Below are 24,190 nucleotides of genomic sequence, written 5' to 3' on the forward strand. Positions count from 1 at the left end.
TTTAACTTCGCTCACGGCGTTACCCGAACCAAGATGCACAATTTAACTTCGCTCACGGCGTTACGTGGTTAAGCTAAGAGTTAAAAGGCAAAGCCGGCGCCTTGTTAAAAGTCATAATGCTTTCCGTTCCCGCTCTTCTCAGGCAACCTCTGACAGTCTCAAAGAAGAATGGCGATTGCATGCTTTTGAAGAGCGACCATAAGTATTGCTCGCTACGCCGGCTCCATCCTTTCCGGGCAGCGGAGGCAGCACACAAAGGCATGAATACGCAGAAAGGATCTAGGTGGAAGCATAAGAGCAAAACAAACGCGGAAGTATGAAGAAGCAGTGCATAGGAAAAGTTTCGGGCTAATTTTCATTATCCCGCGAAAGCCAGTGGTCGATATGGCGCGCGTGAATAAATTATCGGTGAGAGATGAGCTTCTCGACGCACTTCCATCGAGAGCATAATTATTCCGCTTCACAGAGCAGATAGAAACTAAATAAAATTAGTATTAAAATGTGACAAAAAATATTCGATTGTCTCAGAGATTTTAATTGACGCGAAACACATTTCGCTAAAGAACGCGCAGAACCTGTTTACGTTCTTCTAGATCTTGTTCCGTATTTGTAAAATTGTCAGTGAATTTTTTATTTATAACGTCAATGCCGTAATTCGTTTATGTGCATTTTTTGTCTACTCTTTGTAACGGTAATATTGTGCTTCCCTTGTTTCAATTACCCACCGACATGCGCCGTACGACAAACTATCTTCATGAATTGTGTCCTCATGTGTTAGTATCTGATGAAATGCAGATTTTTGTTTATTATTTACGTGATTTCTAAGATGGGACAACTTTCGCTACTCTATTTGCCACATCGTTTAAAAAGTGCTGATAGCAGGTTTTGCCGACTTCTACCCAGGTTTTGATGTTACTTTCGAGGAAAATAAAATTGCTTTCGTTTAGTTTGCGTCTTTGAGTGAAAAAAGAAAGTTTGTCTGGCCCTTATAAATACTCGTGTTTGCAGAATGACTGCCGAAATTACAGAATACAACCCCTAACATGAAACACTTGCTTTATTCAGCCTCGTTAATTCCTGCGACATTTTATCTGCAGCAGTATATAGCTTAACCAGGATTTTCTAAGACTTCGCTTACCTTCCAGTAGTTTCCACCTCGATGACCGGTGATTTCTTCGATTCCAAGCATGATGTTGTCCACCAGCTGCGTGAGTATAGAAAGTGAGTGAATATTTATATTAAGTACAGCGAAAAGGCGGACCACTGTTAAAGTAGTACTGTCGAAGGAAATGCCTTCAAACAAGGATTTCATTACATTACTCGCAACTGCGACGTACAAGGCAAGTGGTGGCGACTTTCTCACAGAGAATAAATGGACTCTCATATAAGCAACGACGGCATGCAGAAAAGAAGAAACGGTTCACAGAAAGCATTAGGTCAATAAACTATAAATTTCAGGAGAGATATAAAGCTAGCTTTATCGCATACTGCGATCAACTATTTTAACGTGCACTACCCCCCTAGCGATGAAAGAACGAAGTTTATCACTGACTAATGTACCACGTTATGAATGACGAATGCATTACGTTACGGACGCTGCATAAGCATCTAAGGGTTACCGGTTCGCAATTTTTTTTTCTTTTGTTTTCTTTTATTTCACATCTGCCGTGTAATTCTACTCGTATGCTCTCAAGATAAAAGGAGTTCGCTGGGCTCCCTTTTTCAGGACTAGCTTTTTGTACTTTATTGTACCATATGTTCGAGAGCTCACGATGGCGCACGGTTACTCTGTGCGGGATAAGCGTAGTGAATCGGGCAGCACTAAAACTCCCAAAAGTGCGGCTAAAGATGGCACAAGAATTTATTCCAATATAAGAAAAAGAAAAGAAAAACAAAGAAAGAAGAAGTCGTCAGCGCTCTTTTTTAGTTTTATTGTGTACATAGGTTCATGCGGCCGTCCTAGAGCAAGAACGTGTTAAGCGTCCAAATAAAGACTCGTTATAAATGATGTGCAGAAAGCCTTTTTGTTAATGTCCTTACTGAGTCTTGTTTTTATTTTTTACCCCCCCTCCTTTCTGTAACGCCTTCGGACCCTGAAAGTAGTTGGAATAAATAACTAAATTATTGACAAAAAATTGGCAGTCATCAAGTATGCTTACGTGATTTGAATGCGAGGGCCTTATGACTTCTCTATTGGTTACGTCCATGATACGTGATGTCATACATTGTCACGTGTCTTTAACTACTCCACCTTAATCCACCTAGCTCTAATTTGTACCAACCTGAATCCACCTTAATCCACTTTAATCCACCATAATTTACTTTATACTACATTAATCCACCTTGCTCTAATTTATACCAACCTTAATCCACCTTGCTCCAATTTGTACCAATGTACTTCCACCTTGCTCTAATTTGTACCAACCTGAATCCACCTTAATCCACTTTAATCCACCATAATTTACTTTATTCTACATTAATCCACCTTGCTCTAATTTATACCAACCTTAATCCACCTTGCTCCAATTTGTACCAATGTACTTCCACCTTGCTCTAATTTGTACCAACCTGAATCCACCTTAATCCACTTTAATCCATCATAATTTACTTTATTCTACATTAATCCACCTTGCTCTAATTTATACCAACCTTAATCCACCTTGCTCCAATTTGTACCAATGTACTTCCACCTTGCTCTAATTTGTACCAACCTGAATTCACCTTAATCCACTTTAATCCACCATAATTTACTTTATTCTACATTAATCCACCTTGCTCTAATTTATACCAACCTTAATCCACCTTGCTCCAATTTGTACCAATGTACTTCCACCTTGCTCTAATTTGTACCAACCTGAATCCACCTTAGTCCACTTTAATCCACCATAATTTACTTTATTCTACATTAATCCACGTTGCTCTAATTTATACCAACCTTAATCCACCTTGCTCCAATTTGTAGCAATGTTAAAACACCTTGCTCCAGTTTGTACCAACCTAAATCCACCATAATCCACGCTGATGACAATTTTTCGTACCACTCGTATCGGACAACACCGGCTTTTCTGCCTCATGGGACATATAATGCTTTCGCATTAAAAGCAAATGGCTGACAGCATCTGACTCACCTTGCTGTTTATCTCCCTGATAAGCTTGTCGCCGTCAGTCTGCTGCAGCCGGATCTTGAGCAAGTTTACCAATGGCTTGACGGATGCGCCCTGGATACGAACACAGACAGAATACATCATGCAATAATTTATGAATCGCTTCTTGGCACGTCAGTACACCTAGAACAACGCATGCTCACGAGCTTGCGATGGACAACGCCCGGCTTGTTGCTTCCAAGACGGCTACTGCGCACTCTATGGGACGTGAGCCATGAACAATAAAGAGCTTCACGATCACATCAGTCTTGACATTAAGAGGAAGCTTTGGCTCGGGTGCTCCTATCTAAACACATGTAAAAGGATAATTCGTTTTTCTCGGCAACCACCACACCAAATCTGACGAGGTTTGTTGCATTTAAAAGAAAAACTTGAAATGTAGTGACTGTTGGCTTCGAATTTTTGATGTGTATCGTGAATCGGTTAATAAAAATTGGCAAAAATCGAAAATTTTCAGAAAACGAAACTATCATGTTTACCACTCAGAACAAGTTAAGGACCGCACAAATAGCGATGGAACGAAAAATGTTAGGCCTAACGTTAAGAGACAGGAATAGAGCGGTGTGGATCAGAGAACAAACGGGGATAGCCGATATTCTAGTTGACATTAAGCGGAAGAAATGGAGCTGGGCAGGCCATGTAATGTGTAGGATGGATAATCGGTGGACCATTAAAGTTACAGAATGGATATCAAAAGAAGGGAAGCGCATTCGAGGACGACAGAAAACTAGGTGGAGTGATGAAGTTAGGAAATTCGCAGGCGCAAGTTGGAATCAGCTAGCGCAAGAGAGGGGTCATTGGAGATCACAGGGAGAGGCCTTCGTCCTGCTGTGGACATAAATATAGGCTGATGATGATGATGATGAACTCAGAAATAAAGATGATATCACGATTCTGTGAAATTTCATCTCATAGTAAATCGAGAGCGGACAAAATTGATATGTTACACATGAATCTCCAAAAAATTAGTAATATGGAAATACACCTTTTGCAGAACCCACGTACACGACGTAACAAATTCACGTAAGATATAAATTGACATTTAAAATTTGTCCGCATTCAATGATCTAATGGATGCCATTTACAGAACCGCGATATGTGTTCTTGATGCAGAGCTATTCATTTGTAAACTTCGTGCTTCTATATTTTTTTCGAACTTTCGAATTTTCAAAAATTCTTTTGACAAAATTAAGGCCCTAAATCGAAATTCCGCTTACAACAATCACTAGAATTTAACTTTCTTTCTAAAATGCAACACATTTAATTAAAATTGGTCCACGGGTCATTTTAGAAAAGCGTTTCTGTGTTTGTGCGACAGCGCGTCGCCATGTCGTAGTACCCATCCACAGGTTGAATGGCGACGTTGTTGCCTTGCCGGAAGCTGTCGGTATATATATATATATATATATATATATATATATATATATAAACGACAGTGGGGGAAAAGTGAACAAATATGCAGTGGGTAATAATAAGAGGATTGCTGGAGAATATTATTTTGCCTAGTTTTTTTGTACAAATATGTTTCATGTTTGTTATTGTATTAACTGTTTATTTGCAATTTTCACTTTCTAATAAGCCCCTCACCCTCTGTAATGAACAAATCTTGAGGGTAAAATAAACAAGTAAATAAGCAAATAAATAAATAAATAATAAATAAATAAATAAATAAATAAATAAATAAATAAATAAATAAATAATAATAATAACGGAAACACACCAAATGAAAAAAAAGGCATTACTTTTTTAGGGAAAAAATTATACTAAGTTTAGATGGTTTCTGAGCCCGAACCAAGGATATTGCGGGTGAAAAAAAAATTAAACAATATACGCAGCAGAAACCTAACAATTAAAAAGCTTGGGATTACGCCACCACCACATTTTAATGAATATGGTCATAGAATCGGTCCATCTATCCATCGAGGCTATGTGCTTGCGCATTCAATTTCACAAAGCTCACCCAATGGTACATTTCGCACGATCGCGCTCTTCATCGGTTGACGCCGTTAGAGCTTCTGCCCCAACTCCAGTTATTTGCGAAATATGCGTCATAGTTGCGGTCGGAAGTTTCGTCAAGTCAGTGGGAATCTTTGTCAACTGTTGACACTGACCACGGAGGCAAGCGCGCGTGTTGAAAAACAAAACACACACACACACACACACACACACACACACACACACACACACACACACACACACACACACACACACACACACACACACACACACACACACACACACACACACACACACACAAAAAAAAAAACAAATTGCTCTCACTGTCTTCGGACGCTGACGTCACTGGGAAAAAAGCTGCAGGCACTGCTTTACCTAATCAGTGTTGTTGCAGCCTTCTGCGAGATCACGGTCACGCGGGAGGAATTACGTCATCACCGGAGCTCTTGGAGCGTCAGATGTTCTCTCTAAACATGCATTCTTCCTTCCTACAGACAGAGACGGAGCGCGCTATGTTTTCACTCTATCTGCAATTCAAATTTTCAATGAAGATTATGTGGAAATAGGCCAACGAAAACAGCAGTGGGCGTGCGCGATTACACCGACAAGATTATTTCTCTCTCGTGCGACGGTAACGAAAATTATAGTTAGCAAACGAAATGGAAGCTGGTAAACCGCCTCTTCCGGAGCGTTCCAGTTATCCCTTTCCTGAGTGTTTTCCAGTCACCAAGGTAAAAGAAAGGAACGCGAGTGTCGGTTCGTGATAAGCATTAACGGTAAGTGAACTTCTCTGGGATTTAGTTATCTCGGAACTGTCTAGAAAAAGGACAGAAACGGTTTTCTTTAAACTGCGTTTAGTGTTAGCTTAAACAGTTATTAAACGACCCGGCTAAGTAAACGCCTTGCTCGATACGATGCGCCTAAAAGCGCAGAATTTTTTTCCTCACGAGTGATCCGCCAGCCAGATCTTCCTTGTTTTCCGAGTTGTTTTCGCCTATTTCAGCGAAATATTGTGGTCGGGAACAGTGCTCAAAACCAAAACAAGCGAATAACGAACATGCACTAGTGCCCAGTTTACCGTTCCTGCGAAATCTCGGCTGGAGTGAAGCATTCTGCGTTGTGCTGGCTTTTTAACTTGCTGCGTTGTTATGTAATTTGGAACGTTCATAAATGGTCGACACGACATATGCGACAGTTCAGACGATAGCTTTGTCTGCGTCGATTCAAAATGGTTACCTTCGTGCTGATATCGTATGCGAAGCGCGCGTTCTCAACTAGAATTCTCAATTTGTCACTTCGTCTTCACACTTTATACCAATGGTAACTACTGCAAAGTAAGCCTGAAAGGCCCCCTGAAGTTACAACCTGGCATCTTTTTTTTTCGCAGTTCAAATAAACACGCCCATCGTGTACAGAATGCCGTCATGATCATCTTTCGGAAACGCGGCAGAACTACCCGGCGCGGAGACGCCACAAATAAAAAAAAAATCAGTCCTGTGCTCCTCTCCTGTCCTTTCCGGTGCCTCTGTGCGCATCGTGATGTCAACACGGTGATCCAGGTGACGTCAAAAAGGCAAACGCTGTCCATTGGTCGACCTACAAGAACCTACGACTTCCGGTTCGTCTGCCAGCGCGCCTCCACGCAGTTTATGTCAGTCACATGCTCTTCCTATGCTCTTCCTAGATTGTGTTGCTTGCTTGAGAACACACCTGTTGCGTGTTCTGCTTTGCGGTCCGCAGTGCCATATCACCCGTGTTTCAAATACACGTTTACAAACGTAAAACAAGAAAGGAAAAAGAAAGAAAGAAAGAAAGAAAGAAAGAAAGAAAGAAAGAAAGAAACGAAACTCATAACGCAAGTCCTTTTCCGCACCGACGCGATGCTTCAGCTTTCGTTTTCCTCGGAGACGCCGGTGGTGTGCACCCTGCAAACGGCATTGGCACGTCGCCGCGACACACGGCGATACGGTATCAAGCTGTGGGCCTGGCAAAGCGTCGACGGGTAATGGGGCCGCCTTCGTCGTCCGTTTGCTTGCAGTTTCTCTTTTCTATTTGTGCGGTGGGTTGTCAGGTTTCTAACAGCTTACTGCAAAACAAAACGGGTGCCCGTTTTGTTTGCGATTGTTAGAGGCCCGACAACCCACCGCACCCAGTGATCGCACATCATTCCCAACACAGGGCCCATTGCGGCGCTGCTTCGCAGGAGCACGGAAGCGACCACGGGTAGCCGAAAACCACGGAGTCGTGGTATAACCGGATACGGACGGTGTTTCAAAACAAACAAGAAGGAAACGTCAGCGTGACGTTGACAATGACGTAGCGTCCATGTGCCACTCAGAGGAGTTTGAAGGAGTACACGGCGAGGAGAAGCGACTGCTCGAAGGGAGAGATGCGAAGGAAAGGGAGACACGAGTGTAGGCTGGCATTCTTGATAATCAAACGCATGTAACTCTACTTTTACGGCCTCATGTTCAAAACTTCTTACGGCTGCATGTTAGTTGTAGACTCGTACGTAACTGCCACTACATAAGAAATGTCCGATGCTCCAGATTGTTTGAGGGCCCTTAAAAGCAGAAAGCCACACAGTGATCCCGATAAAGCATCCCTCTTCCCGTCGTAATTTGCTTGACGCCTTTTTTTTTGCCGTAGTTTTAAATACGAGCGTCTATGCTCGCATCAGCTTCCACGAAGGGCGATGAATGACAAAGTCAGAAACCGAAATCGGTGATCCGTTACGCTAAGTTGGCTTCTCGGCTCACATGCTGCAAAGGTGGCAAAGCACGCTTTACCGGAAAGAACCACGCTGCCGTTTTTAATGTATCTCGGTGTGGCTTCGTGCTACATTTTTTTTTCTTTATTATTATTACTCTCTTGGGTTGCCACCCGGGGTAACGTCAGTGTGAAATTAAATATAAGCATGCATGCTCATCTCCTAGAGATACTGCAATAGTGACTTATAAAATGTGTTGTCCATATTCCATCACTCATAGTCTTCAGCTTGATCACTGTTCAGTTTCACATCAATTTCACCTGCGTCCTACGTATCAAGCGGCTACGTATCAAGCGGACAACAAACTTGGTCCACATAGTAGGTTTCCGCAGAACTAAACTTAATTACTTATTCGATTATATGCAGCGTGTGCTGGACACTGACGATGGTTGCAGCGTTCGGTACACTGGCCAAGTTGGCCGTGCATGCAATGGGGAGCCCTAGCCGAGTCGAAAACGCAGTGGGTTTTGAAATAGTGCATTTGCGAACACGCGCCCGAATATCCCCTGCAACGTGTCGCCAAAAGCTTACTGCAGTCAACTACGGCATTAATTCATACTTTCATTATTCGCGCAAAACATGCCATCTATTTTTCGTTATACAGCCTGTAGTTTTTCCTACGTGGCAGACACTTTCCTTAGCGACAATTATTAACGACCTAAAACTAATAAAAAAGGACTCCCACAGGTACCTCTAAGTATAAGATTAGATTAGATACTGGGGTATTACCTGCCAGAACAACGATCTGATTAAGATGCACGCAGTTCTGGGAGACTCCGGATTAAATTCCACCCCCTGGGGTTCTTTAACATGCACCCAATGCACGATACACGGGCATTTTTGCATTTCGCCGCCATCGAAACGCGGCCGCCGCGCCCGAGATTCGATCCCGAGACCTCGTGCTTAGCAGCGCAACGCCGAAGCCACTAAGCCACCACGGCGGGTGCAAATATGACATGAGTCACGACGAGGAAAATCTGAGAAATGTGAAGGTCGTGTTGACTGCATAATGTCAGAAGACGTCGTTGTTCGGGAGGACCATGCCTCAAGTTCGTTGAAGGGCAATGCGTACGAAGAGCGCAAAGCGGCTCGTCTTACGCTGCCGTTTATTCCAGAAAGAAGTCCAAGTCCCTCCGTGCCCCACGTTCTCGTCCACCGCCGTTCGTTTTTATTTCTATATGCGTGATATATTTATTTGTTCTTATTAACGTGCGGCTCACTAAGAAACACATAAAAAGGGGGGCGAAGAAACAAACATGCGTTTCATTCTGCTGATTTGCATTTAATTGCCAGAACACGTCTTGCGCAGCTCGTCTTCAAGTCATCTACCAAAGTATTGAGCACGACGATCATTGATGACTATACTTGAAAATAATCACTGATCGCAAAGCGATCAGCGATTACAGCGACCGAACTTCAGAAAAGTCGCTGATCGCTTTCGATCAGCGACTATTCTGAAGTTTGGTCGACGATCACAAACCAATCAGCGACTACGATCTGTTCGAGGTTTGCTTAGAAGAAACTTTCATTGCTCGTCATAGACGTGGAGTAAAACTTAGGAGCAGTATTCTTGAAATAAAGGAACACACAAGAAAAATGAAGGTGATGAAGCCAAGAAACTAGTTCCAGTGAATACATATTCCATTCTTCTCGTCCATATATATATATATTTCCTGAGGTTTATACTCTGCGAAAAAGTACTACCGCTTCTGTTTGAACAAACTTATAGCTCACGTATGAAAGGAAATATCTTTGAGAAAACATCCCAAATTAAGTCTTGTGACCAGTCGTGTAAAGGAAGTCTGTTTCCTTTGTCGTGGTCACGCATCGGCGTGTCTTCATGGACATTTGTGGTACTTCGCTTTAAACCAAATCAAATATCAACACCCAAGAGAAAGGCAGTAGCGAGCTAAGCAGCGAACAATAAAACTAATAATAATAAAATAACAGGATGTGGCTGTGCATCGTAACACATTTCCAACTTCTCCCTGCGGGCCTTTTAGACACCTCGTCCTTCACGTAGAATAAGTAAAAGCGCGCAATGTACCACGGTCGGTGCTACTGGCGCAATAGCGTGCGCCCGCGGCGTCAGACGCAAGAGAAGCGGACACACGCACCCGATCAATTGACCGAGAAAGGATCTCTGAGATCGAACACGTCAGTTTTATCTCGCAAAAAAACAAGAGAATTTCTCGCCTGTCACTAAAACGACTCTAGTAGAAAAAACAATGGGGGCGATTCACGAGCTGTCCTATCGCATAAAACCGATAAACTGACATTTAATCACACATTTCACCTGTCTGAAACGTTCGATAGAGCATTGTTTCGAAATGCAGGAAAGCATTGTGTCCATGCCTGAGGCAGCTGTCAGACTGTCTAAGATGAAAAAAAAATGAAAAAATATTCGCGGCAGTTCTCTCGAATATCATTCTTGTTAGGTGGAAACGCGCGCTTTCAGAGGAATAATTCCCCATCCAACTAAAGCCATCACGAATCCGCCGAGAATTCAAAGAAAAGTCGATAAAATTCAAAAGTAACATACAATAGTTCGAAAGGAAGTTTTGAGAAAGAACCCAAAGAAAACCAAATAAAATCTGGCGCAAATCACACGCTCATTATATACGGCGAAATATGTATGAAAACTTCGCGCGCCAATGTCTTTAGAATTTCAGTCGAGGTGTCCGAGGACAAGAGTAGTCAAGCGCGATATAACCAATAACTATATATTTCTTAGGCACTAGTTTGCCTGCGGCGGTGGCGATGAAAGCACTGGCGTCCAATTAATGGACGGCGACAAATCCGGGACAACAAACAAAACATTTCCAGCCAGCGAAGCAATGGCGTTCTTTCCTTGTCACAAAAACGGCGCACTTAGAGAGAACAAAGAAGGTCTTGATAAGGTGTGCTCTCAGACAAAGTCGATCAAATGGCACGCATTCGCACGTTCGATGAGCCAGAAATATGTTCCACTAAGTTTTGCCTCGCGACACAGGAGAATGTGACTATTCTGAAATGAGCTAAATGCATGTCCTTACCCTTTTGTAAGCTGCTCTCTGGAGCAATTCGTGCCAATTCCATCTTTCTTCGTGTGCGTGCGTGCGTGCGTTCGTGCGTGCGTGCACTTCTCGTATTTTCGTATTAAGGCACAAATAAAAAACGGCGGAAAAAATGCGCAAGAATATCCGCAAGTGAACAGTTCCGACAAAGAAGCTAGTCTTATCACGAATGTAAAGTGAGCACGCTATGAATCAGTAGCTCTTCTGTTGCCTATTCGCAAGTTCAACACCATAATAATAACCAGATGTATCTTCGTATGGATTCCTGCATGCTGTCATTATGATTTGATAAATCTAGTGCTCGCGCAAAACCTTGGTTGCCTAGATCGCCGCTCAGCTACTTCGTAAAGATATTTCAGCAGGAACTGTTGAGAAACTCAGAGTGCCTTTAGCACTTGGGAAAAAAAAAAAAAAAACGTTTCTTTGTCGGCGCCAAGTAGGGTTAAAAAATTGACTTAACATGGATTCGCCAATACGATACCTAGTAGAGCACTGCCTAGCAAAACGCAATACCTAGCAAAACGTGCGACTATTTATTGACCCCGCGTTCGGTGCAACTTGAGGAGGAAAGAAGATGCGCAAATTACGTTCTGATGCTCAAGATTATTACGCACAGACAGGCTACATATTTCATATCACCGAAGACGTTTCGTGACGCGCGCATTGAGGTACAAGCATGCAGGTACACAAGATGTAGTGGCCTTAGCAAGACTTCGAAACATCGGTTCAAAGGGTACAGGGTACGGCGCAGTGCGGGAACTCACCTGTATAAACACGGTGAAGAGAACGATGACCAGGGTGGTGGTGACGAACACTTCGTAGTTGTGGAACTTGCACGAGCTCAGCATGATAACCAGGGAGAAGGCCACGGCGCCGCGCAGTCCCCCGTACGCCTGCGGTGAAGAGGAGGCCGATGGCATGGCGAGTCACACGGCGAACGCGTGCTTAGGTTAACAAATATGAGTCTGAGGCAGCATTAATGGACGGCAACAAGATCACACAGGTCTTATTTTTCTGTCACATTCTCATGTTGAAGAAGTAAAACAAGCCCGGAAGAAATCGCACAACAATGACACAAATAAATCAATGTTACGACCATATAACCAGCCCGGTCAATTGTGCTCACATGTTTAGAAATCGTCGAGCAGAAACGCGACATCGCGAGCCTTGCGCAGACGTTAATAGATTTTGAACGCTGGCAAAGAGACTAGTATGCACCAATAATATTCATTATTCATCCACAGAAAGAAACACACACACACACACACACACACACACACACACACACACACACACACACACACACACACACACACACACACACACACACACACACACACACACACACACACACACACACACACACACGCACCGTCGGCAGCGAATACGAATATTTAGATCACGTGACGAAACGTTAGAAACGGCAGCCGCATTAACAAAGGAGGTGTAACTCGACGCATGATAAAATTGCCAGCGCCACACCGAAGTGGCGGCTGTTTTTACCAAGGGGTCGTCCATGTGCTAGGGCGCGAAATGATTGGTTTCTTGCATATCTTCGCAAGATATTCTGTCTTTTCAACTACGGCTGCAGAAAGCAGATATTCGCTGCATAGCTTGACAAAGATGGAGAAAACATCTATGGGCAGTAGCCTTCTCTTCAAGGCAAAAGGGTCTCTAAACTCGAAAAAATAATAGAAGAAACATTTCCCTCTAAGGTAGAGCTTTCCAGCGGCTGCTCCATCTAGGGTAGGCGGGGGGCGTAAGAACAGGACGAGCTGAGCCCTTGCAGCCAATGGCTCCATTTATTCACTGGTACAGGGATAAGCACAGAATAGCAGAAAATAATTAAGCGGGATTAGAGTAATGAGAGTGGCGCCTCATTAATTAGAATGGGAGCAATTAAAACAACAACAAAGGAATAACAAACAAAGAAGTGAGCGAACTATTCGGGTGCAGGCGAGCGTAATGAATTTTAAGCATGTTTCGAAGCAGCGGCCGAGAGATAACCAAAACAATTTTTTCTCGCATAAACGTAACCGAAGCAAGCAGTAAACGTATTTATTCTTCACCTCTGAATTATTAAACTCCTCACGAGGACGGAAAACGAAAGAAAAGGATGGTTATTAAGCTCGGCAAAGTGGATCCTTAACTTTTTCAGACAAGGACAAGTAGGCTCAGTTGTCAAAAGAGCTATTTTCGCAGTGACGATTAGTAAAAATAATTGCTCTAAAGCAGGTTGGGAGGTCTCATTAAAAGACAGCTTCTCTGGAAGTTTACTGGGGGATATTTTAAAGGATCCTCCAATGCTGGAGAGAACCTTAACTATTTACACGTTCATCGCATGACGGGAAACATAGCGCTGAACCCTAGTCATTAAAATGGTCAGGTCGATGTCTGTTTTTGTTATCGTGGATGTGATGACTTCGATTTGATCACTCTGCTAGATGTCTCTCCAGCTTTCATTAAAACTCCCCTCTTTCCCTGCACGCGATCGAATCGGACGATTTGAACGGTCATATTTGTGTGGTGTAATGCGACAGCCATTTACTGATATTTGAAGAGGTCACGACGAATGCGCTTTTAAGATCAAGGAGACCTGTTCTGTGAAGAGAATCGCTGTTACGAGATGGCACTACAATCGCTGTGCCTGTTGCCATAACCGTATATGTTTTTCGATGAAAAAAAAAAAGTCTCAATATGGCTCCCTTGTGAATTTCAACATGGTTGCAGAAAAATGAATGATACGCGATTTGGGCACGTCTGTAGAATGAATGAATGGAACAGTGAATAATATTTGGATTCAGTTCTAACTGTTGGCAGCTGTTTTATCGCGGGCTTCTGTCCACTACAAACTGTTCAACGATATAAAAAATTCTAACAGACGGTGATACGGACGCACTGCAGCAATAAACCAGTTGTAAACGCACGTGTGTGAACAGCAATTTGAATATATATATATATATATATATATATATATATATATATATATATGCCGTCAAGGCAGACAGCAGCATAAAAAATAAACACAAGACATCAAGAAAGCGCAAATTTTGTAGTTGCTGCTATATTGGACACATGAAACAAGAACACCACCAAGCAATGTTAAGGCTGTCGCAAGATAAAGCGCACATCCGTTTGAGTTGAGATACAATATCGACATTGAACTCTTAACACAACGAAATCCAACGAAAAAATGTCGCAGTTTCGCCCGAAAGGCGAAGTATCAATTGCGATAGCAAATTAGTAGAGAGCTATTCCGAGTAGCGATATAGTTTTATCGGCTGCATATAAACTTGGACATATTCGCTTACTAACTGAATTAAAAAGCGTGGTGTCAGCGCGCACTAGCAAACGTAGAATAGATCACACTCTCAAAACGCTGGCAGCAAGCGCAGCCGCCGCAGCGAGCGAAGGTTCGTGCGGTCTATCGCTTTAACGGAAACTGAGCGGCGAACGCACGGCGCATACAAAGGTCAGAGCCGTGTGGAGATCGCTTGCAAGATGCAGTGCGCGCGACAACACCGGCGCACAGTACAAGAACGCATTTGTTGGCAGAGTAGAAGCCCCCCCCCCCCCCTCCTCCCACCCTGCCTTCCCGCTTTGCTCCTTTCGCGTGGGAGATTGCATCGCCAGTTCCCCTTGCGCCCGGTTGCAAGAGACGCATTTGGTGCCGCTGCACAGCGTCACCCTCCCTCCCTCCCCACGGCCTTTCGCGCGACGGAAGTCGCGTTTGCTCTCCGCCGTCCGTTCGCTCTCCGTGATAGCGCGCGTCCCCCGCGCGCTTTCACTCGCACATACGGCGCGCGGCGACGATTTTATCGCCCTTGGACTTTATACGGAACCTCACGGCGACGACTGCGTCGACGGCGACGGCATAAATCCGCTTGAAGTGTCCATATAATTGCTATCGCAATAAAAGAAAACACACACACACACACACACACACACACACACACACACACACACACACACACACACACACACACACACACACACACACACACACACACACACACACACACACACACACATGCGGGCGCGCGGGCGCGAACGTGGTAAGTGTCAATACACCATACAAACCAGTATACGCGTGAAGTATTTGTTATATGGCGGAAAAAAATATCCGCAAGCTCGTACCGGGAATCTTGTTTATACATGCTTAATATGTTTAAACTACACTATAATTAATATTCATTGGCTACGCTAGCTAGCAATCAAAAGGCAACAATGACTATACTCACCATTATGAATTGTTCCTCGAGGTTGATCTTCTTCACACGGCCGACCACATTTACAATATATGTAAGGCCAAACACGGCTGAAATGAGAACGAGATAACATTGCAGAACCGCCGCGCTGGCACACGAAACCAATCTTCGCGAGGAAGCGTTAAATGAGAAAATTATTATTATGTGCGACCATAATAACCGCGTCGTTGACGACAACTTCAGTGCTATTTATCGCGATACAGTTTGAAGTGTTCAATAACTTAAGCCCTGTTGGCTGACAGAATTAACGAGCACGCCTTCTAGAACATCAACACAACGACGTTTCGTACGAGCCAAATACTTGAAGAAGGAAATTTCAAGGCATATTGTTCGTCATTGCTAGTCACTTCCTCTTGCATTCTATGAGAAGTCATCATATCCCATGAACAGCCTTATATGTACTAACAAGAAATGCAATAATATCTTAATATACGGAGGCGGGCGGTTCATGTACATTGTAGCAATAGCAGCAGAGACCAAGATACACAGTCTAATGAACGTTTCATTTTCAATGTAATTAAAAACATATGCCATCCACCGAGTAGGGTAGCTAACCGGATTTTAGGTGCCTTTGTCCTTTCCTTTGTCTCTCTATCCTTTACTTGCATATCTCAATTTCCTTGCGAAGAGATAAAAAGTGTGGAAGCCCCGTCGCAACAAAAACTCCTAATATACTCGTATCCACTACGCGGCACAAAGAACAAAAAGACGAAGAAAAAAAATCACGACCCGCTTAAACTTGAATCGCATGGGACAGTAGACCACCTATACAGTATACTACAAACACACCAGTTTGGTTAAAATAATTTATTAAATTATGACGTGTTACGTGCCAAAACCACGATCTCATTATGAGACACGCCATAAAGTGGGGCTCTCCTGATTACTTTCGAGCACCTGGTGCTCTTCAGCGTGCACCTAAATATAAGTACACGAGCCTTTTTGCATTTCTCTGGCAGAGGAATGCGGGAGTCAAACCTACGACCTCGCGCTAAGCAGCAGAACGCTGAACCACCGCGGTGGGTACCGAGTCGGTGAACTGCGCTCACGAGTCTTCGATGACCCGAATGATTACCACCAACAAATAACCACAACTGAGATCTCCATTCGAACGCGTGTCCGCCAGTTTCCGGGAACAACTGTGCAAGATGTTTTTTTTTTTTTAATCAGCACGCTTGGTAGGTGGGTATATCGACAGAACGATACACTTTCTCCACAGTTTGGAAGACAGACCAATTAGACTCAAAGCGAGAATCGGACTTCAAGCAGTAATACTTACGACGCGTGCAGTATTGCCTAATTAAAATGGAAAGCTCTAATCAGGAACAACTTCTTTTTTTTTTGTGGCTACGAAGAGAAAGCTGCAGGGGGCCGAGCTTGTGCGCATGCGTTACTGCGCCAAGTAGTCCGGCAGAACTGGACAGCTCTTTCTTAGATATTAAATTAGCGTAGCTTGCTACATGCAATGGTTTCGTATTTGCCAACACGCGGAAGAAGAACAAAAAAAAAAGAAAGAAATTGAATTTGAAAGCTGGGTAGCGTATTTTCTGTTTTAAATATAAGCGCGGAAGCAAATAGGACGTTTAAAGTTTTTCTGTTCCCCAGCTTAAGACAAACACGAATAAGACTTTGGGATTAACAGGAGGGCTGTCGCGTTTAAGGAGTTTCCTTCCCTTCATTTCCAAAGAAAGTAGTCCGGGAGTGTGGTTTATGAACCAGAAAAACAAGAAGAACGATATACGGTTTATAATGGAGTGATACGCGTGCCCTAAAGTGCGCGGAGACTGCTATGACGCCACAAGTTAAAATCTAAATGTGGCGCAGATATTTTTTTCCACAACTCAGACGCACTATTTAAAGATAACAACGCGTAAGTTATCGACACCTGTTACGAAATGAAAGATATATATGACTGGCCACAGTAGCATACATACACAAAAACAGATGAAGTATTCAAGAAAACAAAACCGTCATATACAAGGAGATGGAAGGATGGCGCTCACTGAGAAACCTGTAGACGAGGCAGAGCGCGGCCGACCAGACGACGAAGCCAGGTGTTCCAGACGTGGCGCTTGTTCACCAGCACGATGCCCAGGAAGATGAAGATGACCGTGTCGGATACGGCGCTGCAGCAAAGGACACAAGCCGACAGGTACATCATCATCATCTTTATCCACACCTGTCGTCATATCTTTACACACGCCGCAGTAGTTCAGACACTATGGCGTTCAGTTGCTGAGCAAAACGTCGAGCATTGCTACAGGTTCCCACCTGCCCAGCGAGAGAAAGCGAAGCGGCAAAAGCGGGCGACGCTTCCGCGATAGCTCTATGCTGCGCTGTTCTCATCTGATGTCTCCGCTCTCGCCGCTTTCGTCGCTGCCGCGTCGGCGGCTTTCTCCGCGAAGGCGCTTTCTCCTACCTTCGTTCCTTCGTGCGGTGTCGTTTGCCGCTATTCCCTGTTTCGAGGCACACACATATCGACCCGTCAAGCGCGGGGTCTACTTTTCTTGCCATCTGCTGTGTACGAGAGAAGAATCACGTATAATTGCATTTCTTTCGCCTTCTTTTTCTAAGGCGGTCGAAGCGACGTTTGTATGCGCACCAAGCATACGGACGTAATCATAGAAACGCGCGATAAACGCACGGTCTTAAACGGATGAAAAACAATATTGCCATCGCTGCTTACTCGCGACACGCATTGTACCATCTTCAAAAACGTACTGCGACAAGAAATTCAAGAGCAGGCGAGTTGCATAATGACCTCAACACATTTAACCTTAACCCGATCGCCATGCGTAATGATTTCCGGGTGCACCAAGATTGGACGCAAAAACTGTTCGAGGACGAGCGCTCGTACACTGTCGCATATCGTTCCTTGACGACTGCATACACGCAAACGACGCACACACGCACGCCCACACGGAATAATCACGTCGACGAAGACATGCTGGACGTAATTTGAAATCTCCGAGCCGGATGTTGACTCCGAAAGCAGCGCCTTTTTTTTTTTTTTTCGCCTGGCATTTTAATCGGTTGTGGTGAAGCGGCGAGCTTTGTCTGTGCGGCAGAAACTGGTAGTAAACAGATCGATCGGGCTCGCCGCCTGGTTTTACGTACGCTTTCACCGCTTCGCCGCTCGGCGGGTGAGCACGTAAGAGTACAGAGTCACGACATCGGCGGCCAAACACGAAGTAGGGGCGCAATGAAATACACTCGCGTATTTGAATTGAGTTGCACGTTAAACAACTCTATATTCTCAGATTTGAAACGAATAGATACAAAATAACATGGGTAAAACTCCAGGCAGTCCGTATAATGCCCGGACCTCTTCACTACAACGTATCGCATATTCCAGGTGTACTTTGGGGACGTTAAGCCCCATCAATCACCAAGCCAAGCCAAGCCAGCCCAGCCCAGCCCAGCCACTCAATGTCACCTTTTCCGGTATTGCAGTATACCCACATGTTGTACGTTTGCGTCATGCTATATATATGAGTGTCTAGTTTCCTCTGTCTCCGATTCGTCGCGCTGCTGTATATAGCCATAAATTTGCACCGCCTTGCCCGATTTCCAGTTCTTCTAAAAGCTCGTGCATTCAATACAGGTTGTATAAGTCGTATAATTACACTTTCGTAAAAGTCACACACGATGCAGAAACAAGCAGTCAAGAGGTCGAAGCCCGTAATCATCATCATCGTCGTCATAGAATTCGCACACGTCACACAATTTAAAAGTGTTCCGCAATTTCATTTCCGCTTACTTCAGCGGTCGCAAAGGACAGACCGACGAAGGCCACGAGCACAAAAGCAGCGACCTCCGAGTAAGTTTCATTTCCCGGCCTACACGACAACAGATGACGCTCTTTCTGCCATCGCCTCAATGACATCACGAAGGAAATGTTTAAAAATATATATTTGAAAAACGTGTTTAAATCCGCGCAAATCGCTTTCGCAGGGAGAAAAAATGCGGAAGCTTCCATTTTGCGATCGATGCGTCCAAGCTCGCGAGTAGCGGCGGATATATAGATCTAATTATAAAATGTGTCGCGAACAAAGCGTGTTTTGTTGACATCGTTCCGGCAGAAGAGATGGTCATAACTTCTTTTTACTCTTATTTGTTATTTGTTTTGGTTATATTTATTTCTTTCTTTCTTTATTTTATTTATTTATTATCGGTTTTCATTGTTTTTCCATATGGAACCATGACGAAGCACATGAGTTCGTTCAACGTGCTGCTGCACTTTTGCCGTTCCCTCGACTCGGATCTCATCTCGACCATAAAACGAACTCACCGAGAAGGACCCGCCCTGCTTCGCGAAACTGCATTTGTGCGTCGGGAGCTGCGGCGTTAGACCTTGGCATTGCCCTCTGGAATCGCTTCGTTTTCGGCTACGCATCTGAGAGACGTGAACGCATGGAAAGGCCGCACAAAAGTATCAAATACTAAATACCAGCCGATTCATGACGAACGCGATCATGAAATGGCATCGCAAGATGGCTAGAAGCTCGCGTCCATACAACCGAGATGGTTTCTTTCTTCGTAAGGTACCCGTTATCAGGCGTAAGCAGGTGTGCAAGCACGCGCACGTAGTGCAGACGACAGAATAGTGCAGACAACAGAATGGAAAGGAACGTGAAAAGCATACGTCTACGGCGTTACGCAATGCCTGTCGAAAAGCAGATGGCCATGGTGCTTATGCCACACGCGTGCGACTGAAAGCCGTTGACGTAATAATACTATTAATAAAAATAAAAATAGGACAATACGGTTACAAAATAAACCGCGTTGTTCGGAAGGAAAGTGGCACAAAACAAGGCTTCCGTACAAAAGAATTGCTTTATTGAAGCAGAGACAAAGACAGACGTGAGACTGTCTGAGAGACTGTCGCGAGACGTGAGAAGCATGGAAGATCTGGCTTATCGGCATGGCATTGCTAAAGCTAAGAGCGTGGAAAAGAGAAAAGGAAGAGAGAACGCAGGGATGCTAACCAGGAAAGCGTCTGGTTGGCTACCTTGCGCTGGGGGAAGAGAAAATGAGCACAAAAAGATGACAAAGAGGAAGGATGTGAATGTGTGCACGTGCGCGGACAGCACCACGCAGTCAAAGGCGCTCGCACGAACGAGTCGTTGAACCTGGGCGGATGATCGATGGGGACGGTGCCTCGTTCCGGTGAATCCATTAGCTATTGATTGCCTTTGTGACCGTCAGCCAAATCGAGGACGTGGCACAATTGATGGTCTATGTTCTCCTCGCAGTCACAGACATCACATGCAGGACCGTCAGCCATTCCAACTTGTGTTCAATAAGCTCTCGCGAAGGCTACTCTCCACCACAACCGACACAGAAGAGATGCCTTGCGTTGATGCAGTCCTGGCGGAGGTCCGAGCTGTGCGGTCTAGTGTGGCTTATATATATATATATCGGAAATTTGCAGGCGAAAGTTGGAATTAGCTAGCGCAAGAAAGGGATAATAGGAGATCACAGGGAGAGGCCTTCGTCCTGCAGTGGACATAAATATAGGCTGCTGATGATGATATCTGCCTTATTCCACTCGGCTAACGAGAGAGAGCGCACCAGAAGACGAAGCTGCCTGGCAGCGTCTGTCCTAGAGAGTGGAATCGGGACGCAGTGGCCTTCTTTATGTGACGAGCGAGCAGCCACTGAAAACCACTGAAAAAAAAAAAAATCGTAGCCTTTTTCTTTCCAGTGGCTGTTAAGCTCCACGAATTCCCACGTCAGTTTGTCATGCATTTCAGGTTGGAGGAACGACTGCATATATTGTAATGACGGCTTTTGAGTCGCAGAAAACGGCCCATTTTCCAGCACTCTCTGTATCGATCATGTGAAGTGCACCGCAGATAATCGCGAGTTCTGCAGCTGTAGGCGTTGTCACATGCGAAGTCTTGAACCGTTCGGTTATCTCCTTTCGACGGTATAACTACAGCGCCACAGGAACTGGTCGATGCAATTGAACCATCAGTACGGACGTGTGTGTAGTCGCTGTATTTCTCATACAAGAAGAGTAAACTGAGTTGATTGCATATAACGGTAAGTCAGACTTTTTTTTAAGCCCTGTGATTGTGAGGCTTACTCGAGGATGGCTCGCACACCGTGAAGGAATCGACGGCGTCACCACAGGTGCCTATCGCAGGTGCGTAAGCTAGGCACGATGTACAAAGACTGTTGCACTGAATGTTGTGCGGGGCCTTTCTTCTGGGAGGCTGGCAGGGTGGTGGGTATACGGGCCCGGGGCGAAGTATCTGGTATATGTACACGCATTGTCTGAAATGCAATGAGCGTTCCGATTGCGTTATCTTGAGCGACTGCAATAGTTGGTTAACGAAAAACACAAAAAAGAGAGTGATTTGAGCACCACAGCGCACCAAGGGCGTTGTGGTGTACAGCTCCGTCACTTTGTGTTGATCGCGCGCTTATAGAGTACGTGCAAAGGTTTCGAGTAGCAACCGTGCGTGGAAAAGAAAAATTATTTAATTACAATGATTTAAAAAAGAGGCGAAATGGCGAAATACCAAGCAATAGCTCTGCAGAAGTTGTGGTGTACAGCTCCGTCAGTTTGTGTTGTTCGCGCGCTTATAGAGTACGTGCAAAGGTTTCGAGTAGCAACCGTGCGTGGAAAGAGAAAAATTATTTAATTACATTGATTTAAAAAAGAGGGGAAATGGCGAAATACCAAGTAATAGCTCTGCAGAAAGCTCATATCAGCTTACCGAAGGAAGGAACGTCGACAGGAGAAGGCGATTAACACGACTCTCGTAACCCGGTGCGTAGCTCTGACGGTTCTTTCCTGAGGATTTCGCCCGCTTACGCAAGACTTCCGTGCACTGCAGGAGCTACCCTAACATTGAACATACACGCTGTAGTAAAAAATCACTATAGAACACTTTGGCATGGCGCTCGATGTGGTTTTTGACCAATCCCTAGCCAGCACATTCAAGACGTGATCGACAGGGTACGAAGATGTGAAGTAAACGCCAAAGCTGTCGTTGCTAAGAAAGATTTTTCCCTTTACGGTACGAGGCTCTAAAGGGAAATGTTGTTGAAGAAGATCCTGAAATAAATGTGACTACCTGGTGTTCTGTAACGTGCACCCAAACCAAAGTACACGAATGTTTTGCATTCCCAACTTAGGATGATGACTATGCAGATTGGAATCAAATCCGCGATCTGGCGCTCGGCTGCAGAACACCACATCAACTGGGTCACATGAGGTGAGGTACATTATCGTAATATTCGGGATTACTGATTTGCCATATCATAACCTGAACAAAGCTATTAACAGGCGCACCAAGCGACGAGCTGTGGGATAATTGGAGTGCCCATCTCGATATGACAATGATTACAAAAAAAAAGTTACATAAAAGCGAATCGTACAGCACGATATCTAACGTATAAAAAACTACGCTGGTGAAATTGAAGCACGGCACGTAATGGAAGAACTAAACGACGCATCGGCGTTGGGAAACGTTGCAAAACCGTCAAACATTCTCGGCGAAGCAGCTCGAAATCTCGATTATATCGGGACGCTAATGATGTATGTATACGTCCACGTGCCGTCGACGAGTCACGATATTCCTGGACAGTTCGAGTCAAGCCGAGTCATCGTGTTCCACTCTACTGCTTGCGTCACGCCGCGTGCATGCGGCGCATTTGAAGAGCGAGTGGTTTCAACATGACGCTTTACTTCGGGTCCAAATCCATCTGTATCGTCTCTCCAACGACGCCAGATATGCATGGTTCTCCAATGCAAGTTGCTACGATAAATGTAGCTCTGTAAAGCCTTAAAAGGCCCGAAAAACGCGAGAAGCTTGGCTAACGCTGTCGCCCTTATTGCGATACGCTTTACCAAGTGATGAAATCAGTTTCTTGTTTTAGGTGATCGGTGCATTTAAGTGATCTTGCCAATAAGTAAAAACATCTTAAAACTGGGAAGTGCCCAGCTTACAAGTCTATTTTTACATCAATAACGATATATCAAGATTCTATAAGCGATATCTGCATAGCGCTGTTCTACAGCGGACTGCGTGCGACGTAATTCTTTTATGAAACGCGATTTCGCAAGGTTGACGTAGCCTATACGAGACAATTTTAATGGCACGGTTCCCTTTAAAACATCCGACTATAGGTTCGCACCGAAAGCTCTAACACATGAAACGGGGGATCCTATTGATACCTCTTTTCGTAACGAATGTTTTGACGTTCTGAAGGACGTGCATCTAAAATTTCAAGTTTCCCAACTATCGCGAGCGCGTTGAAAAAGAAGAGTCCCGTACAGTTCAGTTTCACCACATTCTTTTAATTACGGTTATCTCGTTTACAAGTAACAAATTAAACCGCTTTATCGGTTGTCGGGAACAACAGTTTTTCTATTTTTTCTCACGTGCGATTAGACGAGTGCAGGCGAGCTAACATTTTCTTTTTTTCCCCTAGCAAGCACGAATTTGTTCCACTTCTATCGCGTTGCCCTCTTTACTTGTTCATCGCGTTTCCTTTATTTCCTAAGTACACAAGACAGACACCGCGTTTACAGAAGGCGAATGAAAGTTTAAACAACGTCAGTGTAGCATACAAGAAACAGGGAATTAAACCATGTTTTCAAACCTCTGCTCTTTACGTAAGCTAATAAGTTATGTCGAATGTAACCCGAACACCGCAAAACTCGCCGGGAGCACTGTTTTTCCGCCGTGGCTCAGAGGAGAATTATTTATAAAAGAACATATATAACGAATCGTCCACCGTTTTGACAGCCCATATAATTTGCATGTGATTTGCGCGCAGCGAACGTGAAAGTAGATATACGCCGACCGCCTAGAAAAACAGACCTGCTTACGAAAGCTGGTTTAGTAACCGACGTTTCTGATAGCACGTATAAGTTCGGTAGGAGCAAACGCGCGCATACGCGCGGTGGTCTGCTATACCGGCGATATATATAATGTACGAGATCGCTACCGAATGTCT

General features: G+C 44.4%; 1 protein-coding gene across 1 annotated transcript in view; it reads right to left on the reverse strand.

The window, feature by feature from the left end:
• Window positions 1-24,190, reverse strand: part of LOC119446596 (sodium/hydrogen exchanger 3-like) — a 411,172-nt gene that overhangs the window by 27,730 nt on the left and 359,252 nt on the right. The window contains 6 exon segments of the mRNA XM_049664238.1: window positions 1,139-1,204; window positions 3,129-3,218; window positions 11,711-11,839; window positions 15,188-15,264; window positions 17,218-17,266; window positions 17,268-17,340. Coding sequence (XP_049520195.1) covers window positions 1,139-1,204; window positions 3,129-3,218; window positions 11,711-11,839; window positions 15,188-15,264; window positions 17,218-17,266; window positions 17,268-17,340 — 484 coding nt within the window.

The sequence above is a fragment of the Dermacentor silvarum genome, chromosome 3 (assembly GCF_013339745.2).
Source record: "Dermacentor silvarum isolate Dsil-2018 chromosome 3, BIME_Dsil_1.4, whole genome shotgun sequence".
Classification (NCBI taxonomy): domain Eukaryota; kingdom Metazoa; phylum Arthropoda; class Arachnida; order Ixodida; family Ixodidae; genus Dermacentor; species Dermacentor silvarum.